Source organism: Palaemon carinicauda, unplaced genomic scaffold, assembly GCF_036898095.1.
Source record: "Palaemon carinicauda isolate YSFRI2023 unplaced genomic scaffold, ASM3689809v2 scaffold1680, whole genome shotgun sequence".
Taxonomy (NCBI): domain Eukaryota; kingdom Metazoa; phylum Arthropoda; class Malacostraca; order Decapoda; family Palaemonidae; genus Palaemon; species Palaemon carinicauda.
The window spans coordinates 1-15,540 of record NW_027169237.1 but is presented as its reverse complement, the minus strand read 5'-3'; the positions used below and the strand labels follow the sequence as shown (position 1 = coordinate 15,540).

General features: G+C 38.6%; 1 protein-coding gene across 1 annotated transcript; it reads right to left on the bottom strand.

Moving 5' to 3' along the window:
* Positions 1 to 1,654: 1,654 nt before the first annotated feature.
* Positions 1,655 to 14,894, bottom strand: LOC137635760 (mitochondrial translation release factor in rescue). The gene is made up of 3 exons (XM_068368213.1): positions 14,804 to 14,894; positions 13,271 to 13,641; positions 1,655 to 1,952 (listed from the first exon to the last, which is right to left on the bottom strand). The coding sequence occupies exons 2-3, from the start codon at positions 13,593 to 13,595 to the stop codon at positions 1,732 to 1,734; spliced, it is 546 nt and encodes a 181-aa protein (XP_068224314.1). The 5' UTR covers positions 13,596 to 13,641; positions 14,804 to 14,894; the 3' UTR covers positions 1,655 to 1,731.
* Between the last annotated feature and the right edge of the window lie 646 nt (positions 14,895 to 15,540).

The following is a 15,540-nucleotide window of genomic DNA, read 5'->3' as shown; positions in this document are numbered from 1 at the left end:
CTAGAAGGTCCTCAAATAAACATTTGATTTACTCCTCAACTTACAAAAATTGAGAGAACACAAATTCAATTGAAAATAACAAAGATAAGATAAGACTGTGATAAACAGTATTATATCATTTAAAACAGTAAGGAAATCAACATTTAGGCCCCGAGCACACTAGCCACTCTGTGGCACCACAAGTGGCGGGCCAGAGCACACTAGCCACTTTTTAGAGCCACAAGTTGCGACCACATGTGGTTATGTTTTGAATACCCGACCACATGTGGTCGCCACACCGATATCACTACATCTGATTAGCAGCCACAAGTGGTCGCCAGAGGTCGCTAGTGTGTTCTCAGCCAGCCACAAAATGCGCTGTTTGTGGCGGGGACAAGTGACACCTTGCCACAGTCGCGAGCCACAGACACAAGTGTGATCGGCAAAGCTTGAAAACAATGGGAACCTATGGGAGAAAATATCCCCGCCACAAAACGCAGCCACTTGTGGCTCTACAAAGTTGCCAGTGTGCTTAGGTCCTGATAGTAACCTGATGTCTACTTCACATGATACATGACTATTTGTTGACTCTTGTAGCTTGAAATCATAGGCATAGAATTCAGGTTAGGCCGTAGGCCAAATTTTAACAAAATTGGACTTGCAAACAATTCGTTCGAATTACAAACAGCGTCTTGGAACCACTTAACTTTGTAAGTCGAGGACCTTCCATATTTTCTAATCTCTTGTGTACCTCTTCATAAAGTGTTTTGAACATTATGTCATGTCTTATGTTTTCAGCCATCTCATTCCACGTCTCCAGATAACCGAATCATCTCCATTTCCACTCCCATACCCATAATTATTCATTTTGTATAATATTCACTACTTTTCATTTACCGTAATGGCCAGAATGTTTCAGTGGCTGGTATCTAGCCAAGTTTCCTAGTCATGAGTTGCACAAAAAATAAACTTTTTTTTATGAATGACTGTTATTATTATTACCTTCTAATCTATAATTATTTGATACCACTATGAAGAAATAAGGTCTTGTGACAGCTGAACAAATTGTAGTGATGTGATATTTTTATTTGCTGATATTAATTGGAATATGTAAGGAGGAGAATATCAAGAGGTAGGAAGAGAATTAAATGGCGAGAAAAGGTGAAGGATGATATGGAGAGATGAGGTTTGCTGGAAGAGGATGCCTTTGACAGAAGGCAATGGAGTGGGCACATCAAGCAACCGACCCCTTAATGTAGGGACAACGGTGGGAAAGAAGAATTGGTACAAGACGAAAATATATGAACTCTATAGTCCATTTCTTTTAGCGAGTCATATTTGCACCGACTTACAGCGGTGCCCTTTGAGCTCGGAAAAGTTTCCTGATCGCTGATTGGTTGGACAAGATAATTCTAACCAATCAGCGACCAGGAAACTTTTCCGAGCTAAAAGGGCACCGCTGCGAGTCGGTGCAAATATGCATCGCTAAAAGAAATGGACTATAGTTGCTCCCTGATGTAAACTTAATTTTTTTAATCTGTGATTTATATTCATTAAACTATGCAATTTAAAAGTTCATAAAAACTATAGAAACTTATTTTCCCGTAAAACATCATACCGTTTATTGAACGAATAAAAAAGATGCACAAAAATTGTAATATAAATAAAACATTGGTAAGACATTGCTACAATATAATATACTATTAAAACAAAATAACAACACTGAAATCACCGCTTTTCCAACGGAAGTTTTCAATCAATACCTTCACGTTCTCTCCACATCTGCTTCAAAAGTTGTTTCTTTTTAGATTTCTGATCAGCCTTATTTGCTTTCTCATCTTTAAGTCTCTTCATCTGGGCTGCTACGCTCATGTCTCCGTTGTAATGTTGATCCAGTTTTTCTATCATCAGCTGTCTGGCCTTTTCCCGGTTCCTTTGAAGACTTCGCGTTTCGTGGTTCTTGACGACGAAACCTAAGAGGAGAAAATCATAAGAATTGATATTTTAATTATTACATTTATTTCTGTAATCGCTTGATGTTCATATTGCTTTCTGTATGAAGCTTGACTTATATCGGCACTTTTTTCACTACTTCTCTTGTAGTCTATTATAATTATTAGCTAAGCTACAACCTTATTTGGAAAAGCATGATGCTTCTCTTATAGTTTATCATTATAATTATTATTATCTAAGCTACAACCCTATTTGGAAAAGCAGGATGCTATGAGCTCAAGGGCTCCAACAAGGAAAAATTGCCCAGTGAGGAAAGGAAATAAGAAAATAAACTATATAAAAAGTAATAAACAATTAACATAAAATATTTTAAGAACAGTGACAACATTAAAAGATCTTTAAAATATAAACTATAAAAAGAGACATGTCTGCCTGTTCAACATAAAAAACATTTGCCGAAAGTTTGATCTTTTGAAGTTCTACCGATTCAAATACCCAATTAGAAAGATCATTCCACAACCTAGTCATAGCTGGAATAAAACTTCTAGAATATTGTTTAGTATTGAGCCTCATGATGGAGGTCTGACTATTAGAATTAAGTGTATTTCCTTATTTCCTTTCCTCACTAGGCTATTTTTCCCCTGTTGGAGTCCTTGGGTTTGTAGTGTCATGCTTTTCCAACTAGGGTTGTAGCTTAGTTAGTAATGATAATAAGAATACACCACAAACTAAAAAAAATCCTGTTTTCTTGCTCAACAAGGCGACATCTGATGACAGCACAGAATTCCTGTCTTTCGGTCGAAGGACATAAATGATTACTGTAACTTGTAAATTGTGTTCAAGATTCTACAGTCCAAATCCTTCACACCGTTCTAAACACGTTAGCTAGCAACCTATACATTTCCTCAGTTTTTTAGCCTTGTTTTACTACAAGTTAATTATAAAAATATTTGTCAACAGTCACATTTTATTTGTTTTCTTTTACGTGCAATTCTAAATGTTCAAAAGTTTATCTCGGCTGCATGGCTGTTCACTACACTAGATATTCTATAAATATAATTATGAAGAGTTTATCTCGACTACACAGCTGTTCACTACACTAGATATTCTATAAAAATAATCCTGAATACAGTGAGAATATATTTTTACATTTATATCCAAGCAAAGTTCTCATATTGTTACGCTCATTGGTACGGTACTTAGGGCTGCACTTTCCAACTGTCAGAATAGGTGAAGTGAGTGTGGAAATAAATTATCAATACTATTTACTTTTCCTTGCTTATAACATAATACTTTAGGTGACTTTCAAGTAGATATAATTCTTACTGAATTATTATACTTCATTATGAAATCATTTAGATAAACAGCAGATCACTTTGACACTAGGTTGGTCCTCACTTTCATTCCAGTAAGGTTGCTAAGGACTTTTATACCTAACAATGGGCTTAAGGGGATCTTGATTGCCAGTAAGGCACGTCCTAGGAGAAAAAAGGAATAAAATGGAAAGCTCCCTCAGTGACAATGGGAAAGAAAGCTCAACCAATAAAAACAAAACATTGGTGTGACCTTCTTCAGAAACTTGTACAACTGTGGAAAGTTGACCTATGTACAGTATGATGCTCAAGGCAGGGGGATGCCAGCAAAACAAAAATGGTCCCTGCAAACAACATAAAAAGGATTGCAGATTAGGGGAAGACTAAGACAAGTACCAGCCACAGGGCATTTCTTGCCTGGCTTGTCAAACATCTTAAGATTTGATGCTACATATTACACAACACTTCACTCAAACACTAGAGAAAAAGCTTGAGAAAATTCTATCCGAAAGGTTGGTAGGCAACAACTTCAACGAAGTGAGGACAGTGATAACAGGGCTCTCTGGCAACACCCCTCCGTACCCCATTTTGATTCAAATTCTATCAGCTTCTAGTTTTGTGCTTAAATTATCTCTTATATTAAAACGTGCAATCAGGTCTATTGAAATTGCTTTTCTATCTAAAGTCGGCTAATAATGACTTTAACAAGGCCTCCTGGTTCACTTTAATAAGCCTATATTATGAGCAATATTAAAACTGTAAATCAAATAGTCATAAAATGAATGATTTGATTGATTGATTTATAGTTTCTGGCAATCTGACATCTATGGTCATTGATGCCCATATCATTTATCATAAATTAAGAATAAAAGGAAATGACAAATTCGTAAATAATTTGTGTTTTTCCTAACTATACAAACCTTAGCTATTTACATGGGGTAATTACTTCGGCATAGCTGAATGACGAGCCATAAGAATTTTAACGAGGGTTTACTACCCCACCGCTAGTTAGCGGGGGGGCTTACTTACCCCCCCCCCCCCACACACTAGTGAGTGCTTCACTTTGCTTAGAGGTAGGACTTATCCCGGGGGACAGGGCTGGCGGGCAAATATGTGTAAATAGCTAAGGTTTGTATAGTTAGGAAAAATACAAATTATCTACGAATTTGTCATTTGTTCCGTAACTGAAATACAAACCACGCTATTTACATGGGGTGACTCATCCCTTAGGAAGGGTGGTAAGTCCCTGCCATATTGGCTTTTGGCTTCGCCCGGGGACTCAATATTTGAGTGTGTAAGTACTCAAGGAATAAGGAGTCCCTGCACCTTGCTAGCATTGCTGAGAAACTGCTGCGGCCTACATAAGCTGTGTGTGAAGGTGAAGAGCGTGACTCGTCCTAGAGTTCTTCAGGTGGAATTCTAGGCTAGGACTCTCCCAATACCACCTCGTCAGGGTATGGGGACATGACAGTATTACTCTTAATACTAGGAACACAAGGAAGCATGGTTTACCTGCAGTGGTTTGAGGTCAGCTATGCAAAGAACCCAGGATGCTGCTTTCTCCAAGGAAGGAGCGGATGAAGAAAAGAATAACAGCCAGACAAATCTTTTCATTCACGCAGACTAAGACCGGGTAACAATGCCCTCAACCCTCTGCTACCTGTCCATTAAGGAGCCTGAGGTTAGACCAGCTATTGTGTATCCATCATAGGGCCGATAGAGAACGTATCGAGCCTCCTGTGTGTCACGTCTTGCAGGTAGTGGGCTGTGGAGGTCATCTGACGCTTCCACCCCTGTTTGTAGAACCTGCGTCACTGAGAAGTTCTTCTTGAAGGTCAGGGACGTTGCTGCGCCCCTTACATCATGCGCTCTAAGGCGACATGACGAAGGAGGGTCAGGATTCAGATGGATCACCCTATGAATCCATACGGAGATTGGTATTCTTGGTGACCTTCCTCTTGTTCTCCCAGTGCTCACAAACAAAGCTTACACTTGGGGACGAAAGCAGCCGTTCTTTGAGATATAACCTCAGACTCCTTACTGGACACAGTAGGAGATGGTCTGGGTCATCTGTTACAGAACAAAGACTCGAAATCCAGGGAGAGTCGAATCAGGGATCCGGCACTCTCGGATTCTGTGTCTTAGCCACAAACTCAGAGACGATTACGAACGTTACCTCCCCTCATCCCCCTGCATGGGCGATGTCATACGAGAGACCATGAAGTTTACTGACTCGCTTGGCCGAGACCAAAGCTAGCAGGAAACACCGCCTTTCGAGCTAGGTGTCGATTGAAGCCTGGCGACATGGTTCGTAGGGAGGCCTCCTAAGGGCCCTAAGATTTCGAACCAATTGCTCTGGAGGAGGTTTCCCTTCTGACTGAGGGCAGGTAAGATCGTATCTTCGTATGAGTAGGGAAAGTTCCAGTGAGGAAGGAATGTCCGCTCCTTTGAGCCTTAAGGCTGAGCGATAGCCTTTCATTGCCGAGACTGAAAGGCGCATTCTTTCCGCAAAAACGAAGAACTTCGCTCTTGCTGGAACAGTGGTATTAAGTGAAGAGATACTCCTTCACGATTCCAACCACAAAAACACTTGCCACTTTGCCTGGTAGGCCCCTGTGGATGACCTGCGCAGGTGTCCAGACATCCCGTTCGCAACTTGTTGCGACAATCCTCTCTTAGTGAGGGGATGCTGGATAGTCTTCCAGGCGGTAAGTCGAAGCGAAGCTACGGCTTTGAGGGAGCTGTTGGCATGTGGTTGTTTGCTTGTGTCGCAGAGGGGGTTCTCCCGGAAGTTCCGTTAGGAGTTGCGGAAGGTCCGGAAACCATTCCGCGAGATGCCATAGCATAGCTATAAAGGGTCATCGAGCGATTGACCGATATTCTCGTCTTGTTGAGCACCCTCCTCATCAGACAGAACAGGGAAAAAAGCGCACACGTTGGTGCTGTCCCACCGTTGTTAGAAGGCATCTTGTCAGAGTGCTTTGGGATCTGGGCCTGGGGGTAAATCGTCGGCGCTAGCGCGCGTGCGAGTGCGTAAATGCACGCGTGCGCTTGTGCTCTAGGTTGAAGGATCAGCTAACAGGTCGAACAGGAACTGGGATGTGTCCCTAAAGGGAGAGCATCCCCTGAAGAAGATCAAGGCAGGTCTGTTTCAGCACAGAGCCGACGATCAACACTGGAAGTACTGCGCAGGAGAGCACTGGTGCGCTAAATCAGGAACTGCTGGTGGGCGCTGGCGCACAGTGTGGGGGCGCAGAGGAACCCTGGCGCGTAACAGGAACAGGTGTGCGCACGCGTGCAGGTGAGGGCTGAGGCGCTAAGACTGGAATAGCAGCAGCATGAGGGGGCGCAGGTTAAACCTGTAGCTGAAGGATTAGAGGCGTAGTTTGCGCTCAAGTCCCTTGCGCGCAATGGCAGGTTTAGTCGTGGGCGCCCACAGCTAGTCAGCAGCCAGGAACGGAGACGGCAGGACAGCAGGTCTTGACTAAGGGAACGAGAGACCAAAAGGCCTAATATAGCCTGATTTGCGAGACCCCGAAGGGTCAGCGCAACGAGAAACCGAAGTTTCCCTGTCACTAAACACCGAAGTGTAGGAGTGACTAAAGTTACGAGAGCCCCAGGGTTCTGCGTAACTAATGTTACGAGACCCCGCAGGGTCAGCGTAACGAGAAACCAAAGTTTCCCTGTCCCTAAACACCGAAGTGTAGGAGTGACTAAAGTTACGAGAGCCCAAGGGTTCTGCGTAACTATAGTTACGAGACCCCGAAGGGTCAGCGTAACGAGAAAACGAAGTTTCCCTGTCACTAAACACTGAAGTGTTAGTGACTGAACAGCAAGCTGATCTAATCAGGAACAATCCTCCGAAGAGGAGTCTCTATGAGTGGCCTCTCTCGCAAACGAGAGAGGTAAACACTTCGTAGTAGAGACTGGTGACGGTGTCCCTAAGGGCCGTTGGATCAGCAAGCTGACCTTATCAGGAACAATCCTCCGGAGAGGAGTCTCTATGAGTGTCCTCTCTCGTGAACGAGAGAGGTGACACTTCGTAGAAGAGACCTAAGGAGCAATCCTCCCAAGAGGAGCCCTTAAGAGTGGCCTCCATCGTGAACAAGAGAGGTCACAAAACTGACTTGTAGCTGCTCAGGCCCTTGAGCAAAGCTACAGAAGCGACTGCTCAGCCCCAAGAGCATAGTCACATCAAGTTCCATGGGCCGGCATTGCAACTGCTCAGCCCCTTGAGCATAGTTACAAGAGAGGTCGCTCAGCACTAAGAGCATAACCGCTTAAGGACCAGGAAACCCGAGACACTGGTAATGGCGCCCCTAAGGGCCGTGGGGTCAGCAAGCTGTAACGAGCCATCCTCCGAAGAGGAGTCCTTATGAGTGGCCTCCCTCGCGAACGAGAGTCACAAGACAGATCCTGCAGCTGTTCAGCCCCTTGAACATAGCTACAGAAGCGACCGCTCAGCCCCAAGAGCATAGTCGCTTGAAGTTCCAGGGTCCGGACTTGCAACTGCCCAGCCCCTTGAGCAAGGTTACAAGGGCGGTCGCTCAGCCCCAAGAGCATAACCGCCTAAGGACCAGGAAAAAGGTAAGAAGGGAAGTTAACTAACTACCCTTGGAGGCGAACCTCCTATCGTTCTAGGATGGACTGAAGAGCTGACAGTTGTCACGGGAGAACTTCTAAGAGAAGGGATAACGCCCATGACGATGTCCTAAAGAGACGGCAGCGACAGCAGACTCCCCGGGGATAAACAGGACAGCTCTGCTTCGTTGGCACACTTCAGTCAAACGAAGAAACTGCATAGTTAACTGGGTAAATAAATGTAAATAATTATTTAACAGAAATTCCCCCGGGTGGAACTCCGAAGAGTAACCCCGAGGAAAAGTAAAACATAAGAACAAAAGTTAGGTATGCGCCCTCCTCCCCCACTGACACTCACGGGAGAAAGGGGAGGGCAGAGAACTTTAACAAAAACAGAATTATAACAACTATAATTATGTAACTGACTGAATGTTCCCAAAGTAAGAAACACAGACCCCCGAAGGGAAGTGTTCCCAGAAGCTGACCAGTTGAAAACACGATTAGATTTCATAAAAGTAATTGAGACAAATAAAACGGAATAGCAACTCAGCCCGCAACGGGAAAGAAGCTTCCGAGTAGTAGTACGTAGTAGTAGTAAGAGGTGAACGACCTCGAGAGAGACCGCCCTCCATGAAGAGCAATCGTGGTGGCCTAGAAGTAGAAGGGCCGCGCACCATGAAGTGAAACGGAGGTGGCCTAGCGCCGTGGTTTCACTCTTCGTTGTCGTACACTACACACACCGCACAAGCACTGAAAAGAAAAACTTACTATATTCTATACACAAAAATAAATATAAACACCAAGAATGTTTATATATATCAAGTATAAGAAAAAGAAAGAAAAAGACAAAAAAGCATTAATGGCTGTCAAGCGAGGATGGGAGCACACACGTCCGCTCGCCATCCAAGCCAAAGGTAAAATGAAGCACTCACTAGTGTGTGTGTGAGGGGGGGGGGGGGGTAGCAAGCTACCCCTCCCTCACCCTGGCTAACTAGCGGTGGGGTAGTAAACCCTCATTAAAATTCTTATGGCTCGTCATTCAGCTACGCCGAAGTAATTACCCCATGTAAATAGTGTGGTTTGTACTTCAGTTACGGAACAAATTCAATTTAAAACAATTAAAGTAAAGATGTCCTTATAAAAGGTAAATAGCTTTCAGAAGACCTGCTTCTGTAATCAATCTTAAAAATACTGCTAGCATGGTACGACACATCATGACCCAGAATCTTGGCAAGGATGAACCTGCCATCCTCACTTTGAGCCTTCTACAAATATCTATTTCTTGAGGTACTATAAGTAGGGCATTCTGTCAACAAATGTCTCACTGTCAAGGGTACCAAACAGTCATCGCGATATGGCTGATGTTGCCCAGTCATCAGAAACTCATATACAGTATTGGGTATTTTCCATTTTGATCATGATTGAACATTGCTTTTCTTTTTTATCTGATAAAATATTCAGTTAATTTAATAAATATAATACTGTATTCTTTCACTCATTAATGACTGTATTTTAATCTAACTTTTAACATATAGTAGAAGTAATATCTTTTCCTCACCAACAATGAAATGGAAAGAAAATCAGCCGCTAAAAATCTAGGTTGGTACGAGTCTATATGCACGACTGAATCAAGTGCCTTGCCATTTAAGAGGTTTTAGTCTCTGGATCTAAATCTTTTAATTTTTTTCCATTTATTAGAATAATCTACTGGTCGGAATAAAGTTGCTCATTAATTCATCATAACAGAAAATATAAAAACTTAGCAATTTTTATGGCGAATATCTATTTGTATTGGCAAAAGTAAACTTCATACCCTCACTATCCCCTAACCCAATTTAGGACTCGGTGTCCTTAGTCAAGTCTTGGGTAGTGCCATAGCCTCTGTAACATGATCTAACACTGTCTTGGATTAGTGCTATTTTTCCCTGTTGGGCTTATGGCATCCTGCTTTTCTAGCTAGGGTTGTAGCTTAACTAGTAATAATAATAATAATAATTATAATAATAATAATAAGCTGATTTAGAAAGCTGTGATTATGCTCATCAAATCCCAAAGTATATCTGAATGGTGCATGGGTAAAGTTAAATCATCTTTATTACTTAATCTAATTGAATATAACATTGAGAGATGTCTACACGAGGCTCCTTCAATGAGTTATTGTGGTACCAGCAACATCTAGATTTATTGAGAAGAAAATCCTTGAAAAAACAGACCTATCGTTGGTATTACTTTCTATAACATCTCGGCAGTATTCGTCACCTAAAAGGGAAGTTTAAACATTACCTTAACACTGCATAAATGTACTCTACTTCAAACACTTTTTTAGCACCCTTTTAAACATCATTGTATCATACAAAAATCATGGGAAAAAAACTTAGAAGGAAGAAAAATCTGACATTATTCTGTCAGGATGGGCACTGAATAAAACTGTCTCTGCATGGAAAATATTTTCTTAGTAAAACTTGGTCATCACGTCGAGTAGAAAAAGAAAATTCTTGCTTTACTCTGAGTCTTGGATTACAAGCCTAAAAATGTTGGAACTCCTACAAGAAGAAAGGGACAAAGACTGTTTTATCATAACACGAGACTTTATTATATTTGCCAGTCTTAAAACAAATGAAAGAATGCCATTTTTGCAGGGATTAAAATTCCAGTATTAGTTCTGGATAAAAAAAAATGGCTGATGATCATTAGGTCTACAGCTTGAAAGATCTCACAAAGATTGGAAATCCAAGATTAGGAAAATGCATTTAGGTAATTACTGTATCAGTAAAATGCTTTCTTGGAACGTAAGATAACAGATAGCTAAAGTAATCTACTAGAAAGGCATATTCAAACTGGTTGTTTTACTCTCAATTATCATTGTTCAAGTATCAAAAGGGCCGTGTACTTTATTTTTTACTACAGTATTGAAATAAAATAGGAAATTATTTTCTCACTGCATGTAATTGCACGATCAGACTCTTCATGATACAGTTTTTGATTCTAGGTAATTTCATAAAATCCATGTGATTTGTAAAGGTTTAAATTCTTAAAAAACTTCAAATTGCATGTCAATATGATCAATTTATCAGTGCCTCAATAAACCTTTATCTTATTATAATGCAGAATATCTATACACGACTCTACAGTGTCTGTTCTTAACTGGTCTAATAAATAAATTTGATATTTGATAACCTCTGAATTTGATGCTCCACCTCAGTTCAGTAGTCATTTCATATTCACTAGAGTTGAAATGTTGTTTCCTTTTGAAATATCAAGATGGCAGAACATAAACAGTGATAGCTTTGGTAACTCTTCAATGCAAAACATGAAATGCCTTAACTCAGCTTAGGTGCTAATTCCTTCAATGGGACCTTTTGGAATAAGTGTAATAGTTATGAAGTATTGTGTAAGGAAAACAGAAGATAAGCTGTACAGGCAAATGCTGGCCAGATCTAGAAAAATACATCTTAATGTATACAAACCTAGACCAGTGAGTAAATACTTGGCACCAAATACGATAAGTCTACAACGATGCAATATAATTCGGACAATAAACATCCTTAGGAATCAATTTTCTACGTCAAATCAGCAGAAAAATAGAGGCGGGTGACAGAATGATCAGAGAAAGTTCTATAACAACAACCAAAAATTCAAACTGAATGTGAAGGAATAGAATATAAGAATCTATCCAACCTGCTGGGGACATATCACCCGACAAGGGTAGCAAGTTCCTATGTGTGTATGCAACTAATTGCTTAGAACTAATGCATATGTTTAAATAAAGCAATTTTTTACTCATAGCATTATCCTTATTAAATGACAGCTTGCAAATCATTCCAATGGAGTAATCATCCCTCATCTATTGCAGGTGTAGGGTTCAAAGCTACCCCAGGATAGCTGAAAAACTTTGAAACGGATACAGAAATTTACGGTATATTTTTTTCTATTAGCCTTTTAATTTTCCATATTTGTTTATTATCTTTATAATTAAGCTTTAATAAGCCAAAAATTACTATTTTTAGGATCAGAAACCTGCGATATAGATTCGCACACAGTGTAATATATTTATAGATCCTCAATGTACTGAGGGAGCGATAGATGAATTGCAATATGGCAAGAGATTACTGTACTAAATCATTCTATAAATATTGTGGTGGCCTTAACCCTTGACATAAATAGCAAACAAGACTAGACTACATAAGATCTTGCATAAGTTAGGTAAACTAGACAGCTGCTAATACCATAACATAACCGAACAATTGATAGTTAGAAGTTAGAACTCTAGCAATAACGCATGACATAGGCTAACCAATTAGGAACGACACGTGATCATGCCATATACAATATCTCACAGCTTACGTGTGTCTTCTAGTAGCACTCTAGTAACAAAGATTCATGGCACTGGGTAGGGAAGGATAGTGTTAGTTGGGAATAGGATGAGGTTATAAGGTAGGAATAGATAAAATGGCCATCACACAACACGGTTCGTTATCTCTGTGCATGCTCTTGCTTGGAACCCCGACGACAAACAAGCGCAGAATGGCCGCCTACATACGACTTTCCACCCAATAAAAAAATATTATAAACTAAAAATAGTAATACTGTGTCTCAATAATAGAATTTGCAGCTCAAAAACTTCTTAGTAATTAAAGGGTTATAAACATTGAGTTATATACATTGTTCATCATTTATTCAAATGTCTTTATTATTGAACAATGACCACGGTCAATCTGAAATGAACATAAAACATATTTAGAATAAATGATGAACAATGTATATAACTCAAATGAACATAAAACATATTAAGAATAAATGATGAACAATGTATATAACTCAAATGAACATAAAACATATTAAGAATAAATGATGAACAATGTATATAACTCAAATGAACATAAAACATATTTAGAATAAATGATGAACAATGTATATAACTCAAATGAACATAAAACATATTTAGAATAAATGATGAACAATGTATATAACTCAAATGAACATAAAACATATTAAGAATAAATGATGAACAATGTATATAACTCAAATGAACATAAAACATATTAAGAATAAATGATGAACAATGTATATAACTCAATGTTTATAACCCTCTATCTCCCCCCAAGTTTTTAAATGGCCTTTTAAAATGTCTTTCGTGGAGGTTGGTTTAAAACTGATGTCAAAATGTCTAGTAATATCATTATTATTATTATTATTACTAGCCAAGCTACAACCCTAGTTGGAAAAGCAAGATGCTATAAAATATACAAATATATATATACAAGGACTACTCCATTACAAATATCTTTAGGACTTGTACCACAAGTAGATACTAGGCAAAACCTTGACAATTCTTCACTGGCCATTTCCATCTTTCACCAGAATCTTACCCTGCTAAAGGACGGAGGTTTGTATTAGCGTAAGAACAAATATCTTCTGGCATACGAAATCTGACAGTACTTTACCTGTCGGTATATGTTTCAGATAACACGCACTAGATGTTCGGTTGACGCTCTGCCCTCCCGGACCACTTCCCCGAACGAAGCTTTCCTCAAGGTCATTTTCGTCGAGGACCGGTACGCGCGACTTGTCTATTTTACGATCGAAGGGAACTGCTGTGGTATGGAAGTACGAATTTGTAGATTCGTTTGTTAAGAAAGTCCTCGGGAGTTGATGTAGGTAGTCGCTAGTAATCGACAGGTTATATTCGCCAATTCTAATGGTGCTTCTAGTCGACAGCTGGAGGGAATGTAGTGTTCTGCAGTGTACAAGCTTTCTAAAGCTCTGCATTGTCCTTTAACATACACCAAAATCGTTAAACTTCACAGCACATTACCTGAAAAAAAAAAAAAATTGGTAAAATTCAGATTCTTTGTTACTATCATTATTATTATTACTGGCTAATCTACAACCCTAGTTGAAAAAACAAAATGCTATAAGTCAAAAGGCTCCAAGAGGATAAACAGCCCGGTGAGGAAGGGAAATAAGTTAACAATAGAATGGCCATTCACTCGACCCAAACTACAAAATGAAGATTCATCCATCTCATATGTCGAGTGCCAGTCAAAATTTAGGCCTAGGCATAGAGTGTTAAATTAGGCGTATGAGGTGCACGAGTGTTAGCCTAGGCCAAGGTTTGGATTAGGTATAGGCTAGTCTTGAGTTAGTTGATTATCTTAATTAGGTAAGAGTTGGAGTTCGGAAAATTAATCGCGGCGTTGCGACTTGTCTTAGAGTAACCTAAGGTTGCGGACATCTAAATATGGGAGCAAAGGGGCATAGCCCCCACGTCAGATAAAATTAGAAATTCCTGGGAGCCTTTGTATATCAGCGGCCATTTCCTCACACATTCATTAAAAATGGACATCAACTAACCTAAACTTTCCCCCCTAACCTAACTTACAAGCCGTGTCCTTACCTACTTACCTAACGGGGAATAACGCCTCCCTGCGACCCCCCTTTACACTGCCGTATTGTAACTTAGACATAATAATACGTACAGGTGGCCGCTATCATACATACAACCCAATTCCTGGTTACCTCGAGGTTAGAAACCCTTAGTTTAGGTTAATCAATTGTTTGATTCCCTTTTAGAATATTGTATTTTCATTGCGACTTGCAATTTAAAAATTATATTATTTCAATTCTAAAACCTATGATTTAAAAATATGGCTTTCCCGAATTTCTTGATTTCTAATACCTATAATTTTGAAAATATGGATTTTTATTATAATCAGAATTGTTCAAATTGTAAATTCAAAATCTTTTCTATTTCATTAAGCATATTATAAAAATATATAAAAGTTCAACTGACAATTCAATAATATTTAGAATAACTAATTAAAAATACGTAAACAATGGCTCCTGATATAGACTAATTTAGGCCTAAGTACATTACACCATATATTATAATCTTTAACATGATAATTCTAATAATAAAATATGCTATATATCATATTTCACAATGAAATATCGTTACTATTTGATAAAAAACTTACTTGATAATGAATTATCAACTTTCTTGTTAAATTTGTTGACTCTTCAGTTTGTTTACAAATTTCGAAGAAATTGCTTTAGTTAGATTATGAAGATAATTCCTTGTAACGGCTCACCATTTTTTCTTCTATCTACTGATATGAATAGTTACATTTATTTAATTTACTTTCTTATGTATAACTAATCATATTTTAATCTATCTTTCTTTTATTTATTGGATAATTATTCTTATATATAATTTCTAGTATATATTTCATATATTTTAAGTATTTCATTCACTGGCTAACTTCCAAAAATGAGAAAAATAACTTATTTATTTTATTTTCGATTTCTTATATATATATAATCATATTCTAATTTGCCCGTCTTTTATTTGTTAAATATTTATTCTTATATATAATTTCTAATACATATTTCATGTATTTTAAGTATTTCACTCCCTGACTAACTTCCAAAATTGAAAAAAATAACTTATTTTTTTATTTTCTGTCTTATGGTATTTTTTATTCATTGAAATTTCCATAGACTCATTTTATAAAATTTGGGTCATATAAACTATCTATGAGGCCTAGAAATAAATTCAAAATCAGGGTAGGCCTAAGTTTATACTATTAGGGAAATTTTTAATAAAATTGGTCACCCAATATATATATATATATATATATATATGTATATATATATGTATATTTATATACATATATATATATATATATATATATATATATATATATATATATAT